The 19,373-nt window shown below is 68.8% G+C and overlaps 2 protein-coding genes across 3 annotated transcripts; one reads left to right on the top strand and one right to left on the bottom strand.

Moving 5' to 3' along the window:
- Positions 1-67: 67 nt before the first annotated feature.
- Positions 68-1,853, top strand: THPO (thrombopoietin). Its single transcript, XM_026045236.1, has 5 exons — positions 68-122; positions 914-1,041; positions 1,128-1,214; positions 1,427-1,591; positions 1,674-1,853. The coding sequence occupies exons 1-5, from the start codon at positions 83-85 to the stop codon at positions 1,851-1,853; spliced, it is 600 nt and encodes a 199-aa protein (XP_025901021.1). The 5' UTR covers positions 68-82.
- Positions 1,854-2,573: 720 nt separating this feature from the next.
- POLR2H (RNA polymerase II subunit H) lies at positions 2,574-4,338 on the bottom strand. Of its 2 annotated transcripts, XM_026045297.1 has the most exons (5): positions 4,256-4,338; positions 3,932-4,015; positions 3,399-3,492; positions 3,184-3,267; positions 2,574-3,090 (listed from the first exon to the last, which is right to left on the bottom strand). In XM_026045297.1, exons 1-5 carry the CDS (start codon positions 4,326-4,328, stop codon positions 2,973-2,975), a joined length of 453 nt encoding a protein of 150 aa, XP_025901082.1. In that variant the 5' UTR covers positions 4,329-4,338; the 3' UTR covers positions 2,574-2,972. The 2 variants fall into 2 exon arrangements, with proteins under 2 accessions (XP_025901082.1, XP_025901083.1); XM_026045298.1 differs by lacking the exons at positions 3,184-3,267; positions 3,399-3,492 and having other exon boundaries at positions 2,993-3,090.
- Positions 4,339-19,373: the final 15,035 nt, after the last annotated feature.

Raw genomic sequence — 19,373 nt, 5'->3', positions numbered from 1 at the left:
CTCGCGGGGGGCCCGCGCCGCGGCCGCCCTCCATGGCACGGCGACGGCGGCCGGGGAGCAGCCGCGCGCCCCGAGGCGGGAGATGCGGGGCCGAAGCGCCCAGGCGAGCATGGAGCTGAACGGTGAGTGCGGGCGAGGGGGTGGCCGGCAGCAGGGGGGCAGCGGCCGCGGGCTCCGTGTCCCGTCTGGGTGTGCTCCTCACCCCGGGCTTTGGCCCTTGTGGCCCACGTGCGGTGGGATGCAGCCCTGCCAGCTCCCGAGGGTATCCGAGCGTTTCTCCTTGCTCGCTCCGGGAACGGGCTGGCAGCAGCCGGCTATGCCGAGGGCTCCAGGGAAGCAGGTAGAAGCCAATGGGGGYTTTGGAGAGGAGATGGCAGCTGGGCACGGTGGGCGCAGCAGCCCCCGGGCACAGGGTGCGCGGGCAGCGGCGCCCCGCGGGTGCCGGGAAGGGCCGTGCCGGGCAGCCCGCAGAGCAGACGTGCCGGCAGGCCGGGATTCCCCGCACACACGTGACACCTGGAGCTGCTCCAGGCACGAACACTCCTTATGGAGGGCGGGAGGGCAGGGCCCACGTGGGGAACATGGCTCCGCTGCCAGCGCTGGGAACCTGGCTGGAAGGCGGGCACCAACCTGCCTTTCCGGGAACAGGGCACCTCCGGGCTGCCGGGCCCAGGGACAGGGGCTGYGGCGAGGCCGGCTGAGCCGGGAGGGAGACCATGGGGCAGCACCAGGCCCCTTTCCCCCTCCACAACCTTCCCTGAGCGCAGGGGTCACTCCAGGGCTGGCAACGTGCCCAGCACTGAGGCGTGAGCTGCTCACTGCAGAGGCGGCTCCGGGGCTGCCCAGGCGGACGCGCGCGGCCGAGYGTCCCCGCGAGGGTGACACGGTGCCACAGTGACCCCTCTCCCGCCAGGGCTGCTCCTCCTCACCTCTTTCCTCCTGCACGTGAAAGCGGGCCGGGCCACCCCGGCCCGGCTGCTCTGCGACACCCGGCTCATGCACAAGTACATCGGGGAGGCGAAGGACATGGAGAAGAGAGCGGTGAGGCTGCGGTGCCCCCTCCCCGYGGGCAGCGCCGGGCTCAGCTCCACGCGTCTCACGGCGCCGTCGCCCCTCTGCCCCCGCAGAGCCAGTGCCAGGCGCTGCCCCCGCTCGCCTGCCCCGTGGTGCTGCCCTTGGTGGACTTCAGCATCAAGCAGTGGAGAGCCAAGACGGTGAGAGGGGCTGGCGTTTGGGCGCTGTGGTGCCCACGGGGCAGGGTGCGCAGAGGGACACGGGGCCGGCACAACAAACAGCCACATCAGATGGCACTGGGGCATCACGTGGGCATGGCGGGATCCCCATCCTTACCTGGGACGTGGGAACGAGGGGGATGGCAGCTGCGGCGCCCACAGCGCTGGGCGAGCTCACGGCCCGCTCCCCTCAGAACGAGACCAAGCGGCGGGAGATCGTGTGCGAGCTGGCGCTGGTGGCGGGCGCCGCGGCGGGCGCYGGCGCGCAGGTGACGCAGGAGTGCGCGGGCAGGCAGCTGCGGCAGCTGCAGCGCCACGCCGGCTCCTTCCTGCTGCTCCTGCAGACCTTCGGCTGGGAGGTGAGGGTCCCGCGCGCGCCGGGGCGCCCGCCGCACCGCGTTGCCCCCTGTGACGCCCCCGTGCCGCGCTGTCCCACCGCAGGAGGGACCCCAGGAGCCCGGCTGCTCCCCGCGCTCCGTGCAGCACGCGCAGCTCGCGGGCGTCTTCCTCACCTACCGGCAGCTGGTGCAGGGCAAGCTGCGCTTCTTCTTTCACGACCTGGCCAAGGACACGTGCGAGCAGGGCCAGGGGGGTGGCAGAGACGCCCCCCGGGCCTGGTGAGGGGACACGCAAGGCTCACTGCGGACCTGAGGGCAGGGCCAGCTTGGAGCTTGGACCGTGCCCTGGGGAGCGGGCCCTGGGTGCCCAGGAAGGTGCCCGCAGGGAAAGGGTTGACTCCCGTTCCACAGGCCTTTGGCTGCCACCTGGCCCGTGGAGGCTGGCAGCAATAGCTGGCAGCACTGAGCACCAGCCCCGCTCCCGCCCACGCGGGCAGCTCTACTGTGAAGGTGTTACAGTAAAATAGCTATTTTTCTACAGAGTTGTTTGTGTCTCCTTCCCTGGCCGGCTCTGGCAGGGTGGCCTCGTGGGGCTCGGCCAGAGGACGAGCTCCAGGGTCTCCTTCCCGCAGCAGCTGCAGCACACGGAGGGCAGAGAGGTCCCTGTGCCTGGCAGTGCCCGTGTGCCCCTCCATGGCGGGGGACAAGCTCCCACYGAGCAGCCCTCTCGCTCCTCCAGTGACTGCACAGCCCGGAGGGCACCAGCCCCAGCAGGTCACAGGGAAGAGCCCGGGCAGCTTTTGGGGCTCACAGCACCTCTCTGCTCAGGCTGATTCCCCCTCTTCCTAGCAGCTCATACTTCCCATGCCCATCATGCTGCCCACTCGCAGAGCAGCYCCCGTGTCCCGTGCAGCACCCAGGTCCACTGTGCCCCTACCCAGGCCTGAGAGCTCCCAGGCAGCCTCCCCTCTCAGACAACAGAGCCAGATGTAGAAAACACAGCCCAAAGTTTAATTGGGAACAAGCCCGGCCCGTCTCAGGATGGCTTCTCGGATAAGGATCCGGCTCCCAGGCAGGTGGCTGTCCCAGACCAGCTGCCCTCGACCAGGGCTGTGGCTGAGCCTCATTTGGAAGTACAAAAATAAAGGTGGGAAGAAACTAGCAGTGAGCAGGACTGCAGAGCACCCGGCGTGGCCCCTGCTTGGCTGAGAGGCACCTCTCTCCACGTGGAAGGGGGTTGCAAATCCCAGCAAGAGCCAGAAGACACAGGGAGGGACTGTCCCCTCCTCCACCAGCACAGGAGAGGCCAGAGAGCACCGATGTCAGGGCRAGAACCAGGGGGCCCTGTTCACTTGCCAGCAAAACGTCTCTGGGGCAGMCCTCGGAGGCAAGACGTCCTCTTCTAGAAGGCCAACTTCTTCATCAGCAGGTAAACCCTGGAGTCCACCTCAAACCCGTGCAGATTGTTTGCGTCTCCCTGCAGCCGCATGAGCAGCCCCCCRTAGGACACGTAGGCAGAGCTGGGGCAGGAAGGAAAGGAGCGGTGAGAGAGGGCAAAGCCAGGGGCAGGAGGTGCCCGCGCCACCCAGGGCCCCGCTCCTGGGGACACTCACAGGCGCGTGGCGGCCTCGGTGGACGTCTCGTCGCCCTCGATGCGGTACACCTTGCCGTACATCACGTACTCAAACTGGTCCGCCCTGCAACGGGACAGCAGAACCATCACAACTGGGTGCTTCCTTTGGGAGAAGGAACGAGCAGCCCCTCAGCCTATAACCGCTGGGCTCTGCGCCGCCTCCCCAGCCCCGCAGCTTGCGCTGGGTGCCGCTACCTGGAGGGCCTGTCGTCCGTGGGGTTGTACTCGCCGTCGTCCAGGGTGCCGTCCTCGTACAAGGTGCTGGCGATGACCAGGCGGAACTTGTCACCTGGCAGCAGAGGGACCAGGAGCCGTGAGAACACGGGCGGCGCTGCCAGAGCGGCGTCACGCACAGCGGGCAGGGCTGGCAGGGCCACCAAAGGCACCCAGGGCCCGGCCACGTGGCCCTGGCAGGGAGCAGGGCACGCACAGGAGCTGCGCACAGTGCCCCAGGCTGTGGGGCTGAGCTCTGCACTGCCCCTGACACCCTGCAGCACCAGCTCCAGCCCCSCTCGCCATTTATGACTGCGCTCTGTCTTCAGCCATTGAGTATTTTTAGTATTTGAGTATTTCTAGCATTGGAGCTCATCTCTAACGCTCTCTTTACAGCCTGGTTCTTTCTGTTTTACCACAGAGCACACMCAGGGAACAGAACCCGAGCGACCCTGGCAGGGAGCCGGGCCGCAACCCCGCTGAGCCCGGCCCGGCACGGCGGGCCGGCCGCTTACCGAGGTCCACGGGGTAGATCTGGATGTTGACGTCCAGGATGAGGTCCATCTTGAAGGACTCGCTCTCGCAGTGCAGGCGGGACACTGCGGGGAGCAGAGGCTCAGGAGCAGGGACAGAACCGCCCCCAAGGCCCTGGGGACGGTGTGTGGGCACCAGGCCTTGCCCCTGCCCCAAAGCTGGGCCCACACCCGAGCTGCGAGCGGCAGCACCGGGCTGGGGCCGAGCGCCCAGGGCTGCGTGGGGAGAAATGGGCGCCGGGGCGCCATGGCGGCGCCTTCGAGAAGCTTCGCCCGAGGGGGGGGGTGCGGCGGGGCCGCGCTCACCGCGGTCGAACTTCTTGCCCTCGGGGTCGATGTCCTTCACGTCGAAGATGTCCTCGAAGAGGATCCCGGCCATGGCCGCCCCGCCGCCGCGGCGCCCCCGCCGCTGCCGCCGCGCCGCTTCCGCCCCGCTCCTGACGCCGCTTCCGCCGCGCGCCGCAGAAGGGCGGAAGTAGCCTCGGGGAGGGCGGCGGTGGGCGGGGCCTCCTGGCGCATGCGCAGGGCGCTGCCCGGCCGCGGGGCTGCGCGTGCCCCCGGGGGCACCGTGGCGCGCCCCACGCGTGGAAACGCACCGGGGGGGAGGGGGGCACGACACTCTTAGTGGGGGGTGTGCAGTGCATTGCAGCGCGGTGCATTGTGCATTGTGCATTGCAGTGGGGCGACATTCCTGTGGGGGGACATTGCACTCGGGGGACATTGCGGACACGGGGGGGGCCGGGGGCTTTGCACGCGCGCAGCGTGGCGCTCGGGGGGGCATTCCGGGGGGTGCAAGCAGGAGGGCACTTTGCAGCGGGGGGGCACCCCGGGGTGGGGGGGGTCGTTGCAGCGGGGAGGGGGCTGCGGCGGGGAGGGGGGCGCTGCCTTGCGAGGTGCCCGCAACGGGGTTGCATTGCGGGGGCGGGGGTCGCGGGTCGCATCCCGGCCGGGGCCACGGTCGCCGGCAGGGGGAGCTGCGGGGCCGCGGATGGCGGGGCACGGCGGCACCGGGCACGGCCACCGCCCGGGCACGGCCCCGGCCCCGCCGTTAACCTCCTGTCCCCCGTCGCAGCGGCACCCCATGCCCGCGGGCAGAGCCTCGATGGGCTTGGGGGCGGGTGGCACCAATGTGACACAGCGCGGGGTGACATCGGCCGGGTCGGTGCCTGGATGGGCAKSCCTGGATGGRCATCCCTGGATGGGCATCCCTGGATGGGCATCCCAGCGGAGCGGGAATGCTGGAAGGGCAGGCAGCTTGGTGTCACCTGCCCCTGGGGACCGTGACACCTCCTTGTGAGCGGGGACGTGTGCGGGACATGGAGCTCCGTGTCTCCAGAGACGTCTCCAGAGTCCTGAAACGGCTCCAGGACACGGGGCACGTCCCGGAGCGCGGCGCGTGGTGCCCGGAGCCGCGACACGGGCAGGGCTGTGCCCAGGGTGTCCGGGGCGGAGGCGCCTCCCGCTCGTGGCACACTCTGCACGTGCCCCGAGCTCCGCCGGAGCCGGSACGGCCCCGGAGCTTGGCGGGGCTCTGGAGCCCAGACGGCTCTGGCCCACGGCCGCGGTGCCTGCAGCGCTGCGCTTGGTGCTCGGCTGTGTCACCGCGAGCCGCGGTGTCCCCGGGCAGGGCCGCGGGTGGCAGCGGGGCTGGGGTGGCCCCGCGTGGGTGCTGGGACGTCTGGAGCAGACGCCGCTGGCGCCCAGGCCTGGCTGCCCGTGCCGGGAACGGGGCSGTCTCCGGTGCCGCCCGGGGCAGCGGCCGGGCCGGCCGGAGCTTGGGGGCTGCAGGAGGGGACAGGACACATCCCGGCCGGCCCTGACTGCCAGAATGGAATACAACCCAATGCATTGTGCGGGACATCGCCGTGTGCCGGCAGATGTCAGTGCAGGCCCAGAAGTGCCCGTGCCAGCCGTGCCGGGAGAGGGGCGGCGCAGAGCGACCCGCCGCCGCGGCCGGGGCCTGCGGTGGCCGTGCCCCCCGTGTGCCCTATGGGCGTCCGCACGGCGCTGGGGCACGGCCTGGTGCCCCGGCGGGGGGTCCCGCGTGCTGCCCGTGCCGGAGGTGCCCGCGCTCCCCTGGGATGATCCCGGCSCTGCTGCTAGCCCCTGCACCCGTGCCCAGGGCTCGGCCTGGGCTCTGTGCACTGACGGAGCCCCCCGCGAGCCCCGGCTTGCGCSCGGCATTGCCTCCCTCCGCGATTGCCAAACCAGGGCGAGCGGGCGCTGCTTTGGCCTCCCCAATGTCCCCCCCGGCTCCCGTGCCCTCCCCAGGGGTCGTCATGCCAGTGTAGGGGCATGGAGTGGGGTGAAGTTCCTAACCTGCACCCCCAAAGCAGGACACAGAGCAGCCTTGGTGCTCCCCCCGCRGGGGCACCCCGAGGCCCCCCAGCAGGACCCACGGGGGTGGGGGGTCAAGGGTCTCCCCGCTTGCCGTGCCCGGGCGGGCACAGCCCCGTGCCCCGCGGTGCCAGGCTCCCCCCGCAGCCCCGCCGCTCGTTAGCTGCTCGCCTCTTATCTCCAGCCGATAAATTATACAACACAGCGCCTTTGAATCGCGGCCAGCCCTCCATCCGGTGGGGGGGAGCGTTTTGGGGTGGAATGCGCTAATTTAGCAGGCTGACTGCGGCTGYAGCCCTTGCCAATGCGGGGACGGGCATGGAGGGGGGGCACCGCCAAGGCTTGGGGGGTCGGGGGCGCGTGGGGGACATGGGGCGCGGGGCCGTGGGGCACGGGGCCGGCGTGGGCTGCGCGGCGGGCGCTTCAGAGCGGCGGCGGCCCCTTCATGTGCGGCACAAAGGAGCCGCGGAGCCGCCGTTGGGGCAGCAAACCGGGCAGGGAGCGGCGGCGGGGCCGGCCCCGGGGCCGGGGGACGCAGCCGGGGACACCGCGGCTCGCGGGGGGCTCGGGGACGAGCCAGGCGCGGGGTGTCCCCGGCATGAGCCCCCCGCGGCGCTGGCGGCTTGGGCAGGAAGGGAGAGATGGAGCCGAAATTAGGGTGTTAACGAGCCTGTCTGTCACCGGGTGCCAGGGCTGGTGACGAGGGGTGACGGCGGAGGGGGGGCAGGATGTGTCCCTGGCGGGGGGGGGCAGGATGTGTCCCCGACGGGGGCACAGGTGGCATCGGGAGCGGCCCCGGGCTCGTTCCCAGCCCCGCGCTCCGCTAATCCCCCTCATTAGCGCCCGTAATCCGGGCGAGCGGCCCTTGCGGCAGCCCCAGGTGTGCCCGGCGGGGGGGATTAGCCCTGTCCCCCCGCGGGGGCCGCCATGGGCTCCCGAGGGCAAAACCAGCTTCCAGGAAAACCCCTCCCTCACTGTCCCCCCCAGCATGGGGAGCCGCATCCCCGGTGTCACGAGTCCCCCACACTCAGACATGCGTCTGCGGGCCGGGATATGTCCCCTCCACGGGATGTTCTGGGGACCTTCCATGCCCCAAGGTGGAGTGCAAGGAAGGGGAAATGGAGGGGTTTTTTTAGGGACTTGCTGGGACCCACATCCCCCCGCTGCCCCCAGCCATCCCGAATTCCTGCGAGCTGCTGCTGACGTCGCTTTTTCCGTGACACCTCAGCGGAGCGGGGCCACCCCCAGCTGTCATCACGTCCCCCTGTCCCCAGCACGGTCCTCAGCTGCTGCTGGCCTCCAGTCTGGCTGGGGTGGCCTGGGGGTCCCGGGTTGGGGGGCTGCACAGAGACCCCCGTTGTCCTCCCCGTGATGTCCCTGTCCCTCCTCTGCCCCTGAGGCGCTGCCTGGCCTGGCCCCGGCCAAGCTGGAGTGCAGGGTGGGATTAGGGCCGGGGGATTTAGGAGGGCTCGGAATTAGYTTAGTGGCTTCAGAAGACAAACAGCTCGGAGCATCCGCAGAACAGGCAGGAGCAGTGGGGTGGAAGCAGAGGTCGCCCACAGCCCCAGCTCTGTMCTGCTCCCCGTGCTGCTTCCCTGGCCCTGCGGCCCCCGTTGCAGCTCCATGTGCTGCCTCGGTGCCCGTCACCCTGCTCCCAGACCTGGGCACTCCTTTGGTGACGGCCACCGCTTGGAGACACGGTGAAACGAGGGTACTTGGGCTGGTGAAGTCTTCCCGTGTGTGTGCTGGATTCGGGCCTTCCCTTCCCTCTCCCATTCACCTTCCTCCCCTCATTTCCCTCCTGTTTCCAGCCTGTGCCAGACACTGCTCTGGCTCTGTATCCCAGCCCATGTCCTGGGATCCAGGGCTCCATGTCTGACCTCTCCCCATCCCACACTCAGGCTATGAACCCACTGGGGAAAGGGCTGCACCCCCGGCCCCCATCCTGCTCTGCCGCTTCTCCCTGCCCGGCATCCCGGAGCCTCGCGCGCTGTCCGGGCACGGAGTGGAGCCTCTCCAGTGCCCAGCGGTGCCCCGGGCACCTTGAGGCTCCGGGGTCGCATTCCTGCCCCGATAGCATCAGGCCGGGGGCAGCCCCGCAGATCCTATCGCCCTAACCAGCAACATCTGCTCCCAGCCTCCGTCCTCGCGGGCGGCCCGCCGCAGGGCACACAGGGGACACAGGGGAAGCAGGGGACACAGGGGACACAGGGGACAGCCCCAGCCCCCTCCAGCCGCCCGGCGCCTCCCTGGGGAAGCAGGAGGAAGGAGCTTTGCTGCGGGGCTGGGGCAGCATCACAGGGAGGCGACACCTCCATGCTGGGGCCATGCATGACCTGAGCRCAGCAGGTCTCAGCCAGGCTTGTTGTGCAGTGAGGAGAGGGCTCTGGAAGGCTGGGCCTGAGCCAGGCTGCGGCACGGRGGTCCCCGCGCTCGAGGAGGAGGAGGAGGCGGCGGTGGCGAGGAAGGCCCGGTGTGGGGGACAGCCTCCTGCTGGCGCGTCCCCCCCTTCACCGCCGCTTCCTGCGCGGGCGGCCCRGGGACGGCGATGAAAGCAGCCCCAGCAGATGTTTCTGCCTTGTTTTCATCTCATTAACCGTTTCCTCTTTTATTACGAGATAAATTATTAATTGTTCGGAGCGAGGAAGAAAGAGAAGAGAAATCCTGGCGGAGACGCCGCAGGGCCCGGGGCAGGAGGCGGGCACTGACCGACAGAGCCCACGGAGGCAGGGGCAGGGGTCCCGAGGGGCAGCGGTGACACCCCCCGGGCTCCATGCAGGGTGGGATGAAGGAGGGGGCAGCACTGGGAAGCGCTGGGAAGCGGCGGGGCGCGTGGGGGCTTCCCGGCACCTGGTCTCCATCAGCAGCTGCTGGAAGTAACCGGGGCAGACAGGGGACCGAGGCCGCCTGGCACCCGGCGAGTGCCTCCTCTGCGCCCCCCTCGCCCGGGACCCCCGTCCCCTCTGGTCCCACGTCCCTCCGGCTGCGGGCTGAGAGCGGGCGCGCTCATCACACGTGTCCTCTTGGAGCCGCATCCATCTGCACAGCCCCGTGCGCCGGGGTGACAGGCAGCGGGACCGGGACCGGCTCCCACCCTGCGGCCCCGCTGCCCCCAGCCCCGGCCCCTGTGAAATATTCATGGTGCGCGAGGAGGAGTTAATTTAATTGTCCTGATGAGCAGCTGAATAATTTACGCCCTTCAGAAGCGGCTTTTGAGACCTCGTTAGCAGCTGATCCGGGAGCCAGGGTGGATGTGGAGCCCCCAGCCCCTGCCCCCGTGGGGACCCCCAAGCCCCCCCAGAGCCTCCCTTCATCCCCCATCGTGGCTTTGAGTCTGGGCCAGCAGCCCAAATGAAATACGGACACAGCTCGGAGCAGGAACCAGGGCCGAGCTGGTGCTCCGGATCCGGAGATAAGGGGGACAGCCGGACAGGGACCTTTATTTGCATTTTTCTCATCAGACCCGAGCCTGGCTCTTGCAAGACCTGTCCGGCTGCCCCACACCCAGCAGATAACGGGGCCGCGGGGTCCCCTGTGCGCAGCTACCCCAGAGCGCGGCGGGAAGCGGCGGCTCCGGCGGCAGGAGAAGCCTGGACAAGGAAGCACCGGGGCAGAGGTCGTAGCGGAGGCAGCGCTGCAGCCGGCATCCCGATAGCGCCCGCACTTCCTCCACGGGGCGGGAGCAGCGGGTCCCAGCCCTAGGGCTGGCAGGGTGCCCAGGGTCGGGAATGCCGGCGGCTTTGGGGGATATTTATGGGGACTCTGTCCTGCAGGCTCCGGCTGTGAGAGCGCTGCTGCCTCCTGGGATGCCGTCCAGCACGGGAGGGTGCGCGGYGCTTCCCGTGGGATGTGCCGAGGTGGGATGCGCAGCTTCCCTTCCCCGGGCAGGGATGGGGCAGCCGGTCCTCGTGAGGCCCTCCAGCCCGGCCAGCGGGCCGGCCCCGCACGCAGGGGCGCACTGAGGCCCCCGGGGACACGGGGACGCTCGGGTCCCGGGGACACGGGGACACTCGGCTCCCGCGCTGTGCGGGACGCAGGGAGCTCCGGGCGGGAGGCCGTGTGGAGGTGCCAGGTGCAGGCGGTGCCAGGTGCCCCCCAGGCCCGGGCAGCCCCTCCACCCCTGGTTAATCACTGCAGCGCCTGAGCTGCATGGCYGTAAAAAGGGCAGTAATGTGAGGCCTGGATAAATGACATATTTAATGTGCGCCGTAAAGCCGTGGGAGACCATTAGCAGCAGCTCCATAAAGACAGGGACGGAGGGTGCTGGGCGGAGGGYGCCTGGGGCACAGGCCGGCCCTGCACTGGGGACGAGGGGACAGGGATGAAGATTTCTCAGGGCACACGTGTGTGTGTGCATGCACACCAGCAATGCACACACAGCCACGTGTGGCAAATTTGCACATGTGTGACCCCTTCCACACCCACGTACACATGCATGCACCTCTGCACACACTTGTGCATGCATGTGCACCCACAGCCCCACGCACACACAAAAAACCATGCACATTTGCATGCATGTGGCCCCACCATGCACACATGCACACACATAGAGCCATGCACCTTTGCATGTGCACGCTCCCCTGCATGCAAGCGCACATGCACACGTGCATGCACCTCTGCACACGTGCATGCACACACACACGTGCATGCACACACACACGTGCATGCACACACACACGTGCACACACACGTGCGGCCCCCCTGGAGGCCCCCCCCGCGCAGCCGCTGCCCCCCGGCCGCTCTCAGGAGTTGAAGAGTGCGGAGGAATTTTAAATGCATTGACCCCTGACCCGGCCCTGCCTGCGAGGGGAAGTGAGACCCCGGGCTGCCCCCGGCCGGATGGGGGGCCCGGGGGGGCCGCGGGTGGCGGGAGCCCTGGCAGCGCCCGCTGGGAGCGGGGCCTCCCCGGGGAGCTGCAGCGCCGGTGCCAGCGCCGCCACCGGCACCGGGGCTCGGCCGCCCCGCACACGGCGGCCCCCGCCCCCCCAGCGGGGCTGCAGCGCTCGCGGTGTAATTAAAAACGCAATTAAGCGCTGCCACTTAGCAGAAAAGTCCCACAGTTTGGGGATAATTATCTGACAATATAACAAGTTGCCCAACATTAATCAGGCGCTGATCTGCGCCAGCAGCTGCGCTCCTGCGCCGGCCGCGCGCTTAATGGCATCGCTTAGGAGGCGGCCGTAAATCAGGCACTTAGGGGCGCCCCGGCGGGCACCGCACCGGGCGGCGATGCCACCGGGGCCGCCCGGTGCCGGGGACACCCCAGATCCGGGGGGTCGCGGGGATCCCCTGCCGCCTTCCCCGCCGGCCGCTCCGTATCCCCCGTTCCCACCTCGTGCGCAGAGGAGGGGGCGGCCCCGGCGGCTGCGACTTGAAAGATGAAAGCGGAGATTGTCCCTTTGTGCCGGGCTGGGGCGCAAGGGAGGGAGGCGGCCAGAGAGAACYCGCCGGCTTAACACGTTCGCTTGGCCCCTAATTTGCCGCTTCTGCCATGAAATCCCATTACAAAGGGCTTAGYGGGCGCGCCGAGGAAGAGGTCGCTGGCGGGGGCCTGCGAGGAGCCGCGGTGGGCACAAAAAGCGCGAGAAAAGAGCAGCCCCCGGCGCGGCCCTCGCGGCGACGCGCGCCCAAACACCCCCCTGGGTGCCAAGAAGGGGGTTCCTGGCCTCTGCTCYGGGTCTGGAGGCTGGATGGGGTGCATGGGGCACGGAGGGGATGCTAAGGTGGCAGTGCCACCCCTGCCAGGGTTCYCCTCGGGACACGCAGCGCCGGGCGTCATCGGAAGCGCGGAGCAGGCGGCAGCTTTGCGCGCCCAACGGCCGGCRCCAATAAAAGCGGCGCCCATTGATGTGCGACAGCGCCGGCCGGCCATAAAGCGGCCGCTATCTCAGGGCGCTGCCCACGGGTGCAACCGCCTCCGGTCCYGGTGCGCGGGGCCGGGAGGGCTCCGCATCCTCCTTGGTGCCCGGGCGCACGGTGTTGAACACGGTGCCGCCAGCCCAGCTGCAGCCCCGGCCCSGCTTTTGTGGTCGGCTTTGCGCCCGGCCCGCATGGAAATGAGCCCCCGGGGGTCCGGCTGGCACAAAGCCGCCCGCCGCGCTGGGCCGGGACCTTCCCAGCCCCTCCGCACAATGTTTGCAAATACCGGAGGCCACTTATTGCGGGGCCGCCGGCGGGGAGGCCGAGGGGGGGCCGAGCCCGCGGGGCCGCCGCYGCCACCAGGCCTTGTGTTCGGGACGCGCTGCCGCCTTCCCCGGGTGTCCCGAGCCCCCCCGGGAGCGCCAGGCGGGAATGCGCCGCTCCGTGCCGCCCGTGCAGGGGCTGACAGGCCTGAAATGGGGCCGTCCCCACTCCGCTCGCCTTGCCGTGTTCGGCTCCGCGCCCCATTCAGCCCAAAGAAAGGGAGCACTTAACCCCTCGGACCCCCCCGAGCGGCTCCAGGCAACGCCATGTGGCCACCCAGGGACACGGATGGGGAGGCGCCCCGCAGGGATGGCCATGGGGGACATCCCCACGGATGCTCCCTGGGGACCGGGCACCTGGGGGGTCCCCCTGCTCCGTCACCCTGAACACGGGACCCCCCAGGCGCCCATYGTGGGGGGCTCGGCTGTGACCCCCCCGTGGGGACACCCACCCCGCGGCCGCCACCGCGCCGCGCCTGGGGTCCCTGCGCCTCCGCTCGCCGCAGTGTGTTAAATTAATGTAGCAGAAAAAATCATTATGCGGGGACACAGATGGAAGTGACCAAGCAGAAAATGCGATGTGCAGCGGCGGGGGACCCCGCGCCCGCGCCGCCTCCCAGGGGAAGGGCAGGATTCCCAGCTCCGCCGCGGGGAGGTGATGGGGGGCTCCTCCCTGCGCCCCCAGGGCAGACCCCCCAGCAGTGAGACCGAGCCAGACACCGGGGCCGCGGGAGCCAAGCGGTGGTGCCAGGGAGCAGCCCCAGAGCTGCTCCTGCATCCCGTGCGCCCGGGCCGGGAGCCGCTGGAGGCCGGCGGCTCACCGGGGAGATAAGCTGAGGGCGCACAAAGCCTGGGCGCCCGCTCTAAGCTGCTGAGCAAACACGCGGGGCCCCGGCCGCTCGCTGGGACCCCTGGGGGGCTAAAACCAGGCGCCAGCAAAGGCGGCCGCCCCACGCTGCCCGCAGCTGGGCATGGGCAGCGACCGGCACCGGCACCGCGTGGGCACCGGCACCGTGCCGGGGCACAGGGCCCAGCATAGGAAACTGGGCGCTGCAGAGGGATACCGAGGGCAACTCCTTCCTTCCTCCTTCTCCTCCTCCTCCTCATGCTGGACCCTACCTCGATAATGCAAACAGAGACCAGGGTCCCCGGCCCTGCTCCCATGGGTGCTCTAGGGGGTCAGGGCTGATGGCACCCCCGCCCAGCACCAAAACAGCACCCCAGCACCCTCAGCCCAGCCTGGCAGCCCCAGGGCTCCCTGCAGCGCCGGCTCCTCCCCAGCTGCCGCCGCCGAGGGCTCGGGGCGCACACGTGCCCGCGCGCGGGCAGGACGCGGCCGCGGCGCCCGCGAGCAGCGGGGGGGCGGCGGGTGCCCCCGGCGCCGCGCGGGTTATCGCGGCGGCCGCGCGCGACGATAACCAGAGCCGGCTGCTGTCGGCAGCGGCGGGTGTGAGAGCGTCGCCGTCCCCGTCCCGTCCCCCCCGCGCCCGGCGCGGCCGCCCCCGCTCGCTTTGTCTCCGCCGCCCTCCGGGGCCGCGTTCCCACCCTCCGAGCGGTCCCGGGGGCCCCGCGGGGCTGCTAATCCCCCCCGAAACGGGCCCGGGCGGGCGCTGTTGACCGAGGGGGCCCCGCAGCTGCAGCCGGATTAGGAGGCACCCTTTCGGTGCCGTCGGCGGGGGGGCTGTCCCCTCGCTGGGCCGCAGGACCCTGGGCAAAATCCCACCGGGAGCACAAGGATGGCCCTGGGAAGCGCTTATGGGGATGAGTGGGGCAGCTCGCAGGCAGCCTGAGCAGGGCTCCCACGGCACCCCCTCAAAGCAACGGGGTCCAGGGCTATGTGCGTCCCTGTCTCAGTATCCCGCGTCGCTCCTGCTCCCTATTCCAGCTCCCTGCATGCACGGACACACCAGCTGCGCTTGGCACAGGGCTCCGGTGCCTCCCGGGATGCAGGAGCTGCAGGAACAGCCCAATCCCGCTGCCTGCAGAGCCCCATCCCCTTGCATGGGGAGCTGGGCTCCTCAGCAGCCCATCCCAGAGCTTTGGTGCTGGGATGTCCGGCCCTTCCGGAGCCAGCCCTTGGAATGTGCCCGGCTCCCATCCACTGCTTCCCAAGGCCGCTGGGAAGAAGCTCCATGGGGATGCGCAGGCAGCATAGGGCCAGAGGAGCATTTTCCCCGCTCCATAATTCTGGGTCAACCAGAATGAGATTAATTAGCTGCTGTTAATGGTGGCTAATTAGCAAGCGGTGCCGATGCAGGGGCGAAGCRGCGAGGCCGGCGGCGGGCGGCGCTCCCAGCGCCAGGTCCTGCCGAGCGCCCCATCCCGCTCTGCCCTTATCTCCAGCGCTCGTGCCGCCTCGGGAGGGACGTGTCCGCACGGAGAAGTGGGTGTTGCTGGAAGCGCGGAGCCCCCGTCCCCCGCTGGGGAGCGGGACAGGGCTGTTGTACCAACACCCGGCCTGCTGTTGTTGGTACCACCGGCACTGCAGTGCTCCYGCTGGCTCCATGGAGAGTTACAGCAGTGCTAATCCCGGAGGAGGGACTGGGGTGGATAACATCCCCAGGCATCCTGGAGGAGTTGGACAAGGCGCTTTCCATCGCCTGATCTTGCGCTGACCCTTGGGGATGCCACAAGCCAAGCCGGGGCTAAGGCCTCCATAGAGGTCCTGGGTTATTCCTGGAGATTGGGAAATCCTGGGAATTGGGAGGCCTCAGGTTATTCCTGGGCACTATCCCATTGGAGGCAGCGCCCGGTGCAGGGGGCAACGGGAGCCCTCGTCCCGGCACCCCTGGACGCGCGAGCGGAGAAGGCGCCCGCGGAAATTGCCAACGCCGGCACAAGCCGTCCTGCCTTCAATGCGAGCGGCGAGTGTGAAGTTAAGAGATAAAGAGGGAATTAGGAGATAAAGTCGGCTTAATCCCAGTTGCTCTATGCAATTAAAATGAGCTTCACCCCGCTGTAATTGGATGGAAGCTGCCTGGCAGCGTCAGCGCGACCGGGAGCATCGTGCGCGCCGGCACGGAGGCTTCGCCGAGCCCAGCGCCGAGACTTATCTCCCCGCCAGGAAAACCGGGAGGGCAGCGGCACGGAGAGCCGGAGTTAATGAGATGAAAGCGGAAAGCCTGACACAAAGGATTAGCTCCCGGCCTGCTCCGCTGCCGAAATCCCAAGGTTTCCTGGGAAGCCTCTCCTTGCATGGCAAGCGGGCAGCCGCATCCTGCAGAGACCCAGCGCGCTYGGTGCAGCCCCGCTCGGCTCCTCGGCCCGCGGCTGCTGCAGGGGACAGGGCTGTCCCCAGATGCCACCTCCGTCCGAGCCCCCCGAGGCTCCCTGCACGCTTCCATCCCTAATAACATTTACAGCTGCTGGTATTAAACATAAGTAAAAAAACCCCACGTGCAGATTAAAAGGACGTTGATGAAATGCCAGGAGGAGAATTACGGCGCTAATAAACGGGGGCCCCGTGACGAGGGGCTGCGGCGCGGGGTGGGGGGTTTACGAGGCCGGTTAGACTCCGCTGTCAAAAAGGTGCATTAAGGTGGTGAGGGCTGCGCTGCCTCCGGCCCCCTGGAGCGGGAGGGAGCCGTAAATCCCCCTGCGCGGAGCGGGGCGGCGCGTGGGCCGGGCGGCGGAGACCCCGGAGCGGGAGAGACGTCAACCGCGGCGGTGTCGGCAGCGCGGGGCCCATCCGTGGGYCCATCCRTGGGCTCATCCGTGGGCCCATCCGTGGGCTCATCCGTGGGTCCATCCGTGGGTCCATCCGTGGGCTCAACCATGGGTCCATCCGTGGGTCCATCCGTGGGTCCATCCGTGGGGCGTCGGGCCGGGGAGCCGCTGCAGCAAGGCTGAGGATGCTGAACACAGGGATGCAGATGGGGCTGAGCGCTGGGGAGAGGAAGCTTCTCCTTAGGCTGGAATGGGGCTGCTCCAGGTGCCTCCGCAGGGAGCAGGGGCAATAAAAGGGAATAAGCAGCCGGAGCAGCTTCCCGCCCCAGAGAGGGCATTGTTGGGGCAAGGGAAGGGATTTTCCTGGCTCTGGTGGCTGCACTCCCTGGAAGGGCTGTCCTCCCTGGCGGCACTGCATGGAGAAGGGGATTTTGGAAGCGCACCGGAGCGCGTGGAGAACGGGCGGCTCCGTGTCCTCCGCCTCCAGGAGCCCCCCTGGCGCTGCCTGGTGCCGGTGGGCTCGGCGGAGCCCCGCGCGTCAGCAGGGGCTGCTTTGGCTCTGCTGCTGCAGCTCCGGCTCGTCCTCGCCCCTCCACGCCGAGCCAAGCGCTCGCTAACCTGCAGTTTAATTAACTTTCCCGTTAGCGGATCCCGGAGCGAAGCTGACGGCTCCCGGCGCCTCGGCGTCGCCCCCGCGCCGCGCTGGAGCCAGCCGCGACGTTTCGCCCCCCGCAACGCAGCGCGTGCCAGCAACGCGCCCCTCGCCCCGGGCTTCGTTCCCCTTGCCCCGAGTGCTGCAGCGAGGCTGCCCTTCCTTCCCGGCATCCTTCCCTGCGGACACCCCCTTCCCAGCCCACGGCCGGCTCAGCCCCTGCGCTCCCGCCTGGCGGGGATGGTTAAGGCGGGCGCTCGCTGCCAAGGAAGATGTCAGCTCCGAGGCATCCRCGGGAGAGGAGCCGCCCGCGCGGCTCCGGCGCCGCGCGCCCCACACCGGCACCCCCGGAGCCGGCTCGACCCCCGTTGTGGAGGATGGAGTGTCCGGTGGATGTGCTGCTTCCATGTGGCCCAGCAGCCGCTCCCCGGCACCCCGGGGTGTCCCCAGGGATGTGGGATGGGGTGGGATGTTTGAGCCCTGTGATGTCCCTGGTGTGTCCCCGTGGCCCCAGGACAGGGATGCTGCTCTGTGTACAAACCCGCTGTTCACACCCAAAGGGGTCTGGGAGGCAAGAGCGGGAAGAAAAGGATAAAAGCAAAAAAAAAAAAAAAAAAAAAACCCTGGGAAAAAGCCGTGCAGGGGCCTGGAATGGGAACACAGTCTGCAAGCGGTCTTAAAAATTACCAATAAATAATCTTAACGGGAAACAGAAGGAGCAGAGCCGGGGCGCTCGTGGGTGTCCCGCGGTCCCTGCGAGCCTGGGAAAGCGCGCGGGGCCGCCGCCGGGAAAGCCCTTCCCGCCAGGAGAGCCCTGGGCTGCACGTGTCCCGCAGGCCGGGCACAAGCGGCCAAGTCGCGGCCGATCCGTCCTCGCTCTTCCTCCCGCCTGATCCGTCCTCGCTCTTCCTCCCGCCTTCCCGCACGAGCCCTGGCCGCTCGCGGGCGCCTCGGGATCCCGCTGTGCCCGCGGGCAGCGGCGCCAGGGCAGCCCCGTGCCCGGTGCGACCTGCAGCGCTGCGGGCAGTGCCAGGCGGCGGCTCCCGGCCCCGTCCCGCCGCGTCAGCCCCTTCCTCCGGGGCTGTTTGCAGAGAGCCCGCTGCTGCCTTCCCCCTGCCCGAACTTTCCAGCGCGCTCTCCGGCGCTGGAACAATCGGAGCCTTTGTCTTGCGCTTAATCTCCTAGTTAGGAATTAAAAGGGGGGGAAAAAAAGCAGGCAGCACAAAAGGCTCTTTGGCAGGGGCTGGAGGGGGAGCCGGGATCCGGGATCCGGCTCGGGACGCGGGTCCCCCCGCCGGAGCCTCCCTCCCTCCCCAGCAAGAACCACGCGGGCACCGCGCGCCTCCATAAAACTTCTTAAATAATTTAATTGGAAAAAAAAAAAAGGTATTCCCATTAAAAAATATTTTTTTTTACAAACTCACAAATCGCAGTGATTTCTCTGGACGCTGATTTTTGACGTTGTTTCTCTTTCAGCATTAAATACATCTCTTTATATAGATAAAGGTATCAAAAGGCGGGTGGCGGGYACAGGGAGGCGCAGGGAGGAGGAGGAGGGAGCTGTCAGCACCAGCCACGGCCCTGAGGATGAGGATGGTGCCCGTGGGAGCCCCAATTTCCTGGGAAGTGGCAGCAAAGCTCAGGAAAGGGTGCGCGATGCAGAGGGGGCTGCTGCTCCCTGCGTGTCCCTGGCCCCACGTGGCACTGGTGGGGACAGCCCGGCGCTGCTGCCCGGCCGCTGTCCCCGCTCCGGGTTGGCCCTTCCCTGCGGAGGAGGCTGTGGTTAATGAGAATCCCGGGAGCGGCCGCAGGAAAGCGCGGCGCCCGCTTGGCCACGGATGCAGGAGCAGGAGCAGGGAATGCGCGCGCTCATCCTGCCAGACGTGTCCCAAGAGGGGCAGCCGGGGTCCCGCATGCCGGGAAATGCCCAGGGCCGGGAGCTCAGTGATGCCAGCGGCTCCATCGGGTGCATCCGAAGGCTCCAAGGCTGCCGCTTCGCAGGAGGACGGGGGCCAGGGCACCCCCAGATGCCACTCACGTTTCCACATTCCCGCCCATGGGAACAGCAGCCTCGGCTGCCCTAGAACTCCCGGGATGCGGGAGGAGAGGCAGTGCTCCGGCCATGCCGGAGAGCTGCCCYGAGGACCATGCATCCCGAGCGGGCGGATGGGAGAGAATTCCAGCCGGTCCCTTCCAAACCCGCGGCTTCGGCAGCGCCCTCGGGCCGCCCTCCAGCCGCGCTCCCTGCGCTCGCTTCCCACCGCTCTCCCTCGCCGGGAGCGCACGGGGGCGGCGGGAAGGAGGCAAAGGCGCCGGAGCCGCCGCGCTCCACGGCGGAGCTGCCGGCACGGCGGGAGGGAGGCGCCGGCCGCGCGACGGAGCCAAGGAGACGCAGGGAAAATTCTTATTGCCTTTATTCTGCCCCCGGCCTGCCCGGGCGCCGAGGGCCAGCGCACACGCACGCCTCGCACGCACACAGCCACGCAGAGCCACGCACGCCGCTCGGCGCTCGCCCTCGGCCCGGGGGAGCGGGCTGCACGAAACAAGTCGGAGAGAAAACAACAACGAAAAAGAAAAAAAAAAAAAA

This window comes from Nothoprocta perdicaria, unplaced genomic scaffold (genome assembly GCF_003342845.1).
Source record: "Nothoprocta perdicaria isolate Ctin4 unplaced genomic scaffold, notPer1 scaffold_4, whole genome shotgun sequence".
NCBI lineage: Eukaryota > Metazoa > Chordata > Aves > Tinamiformes > Tinamidae > Nothoprocta > Nothoprocta perdicaria.
The sequence above is the reverse complement of the archived record's forward strand: the minus strand, read 5'-3'. Positions and strand labels throughout refer to the sequence as shown.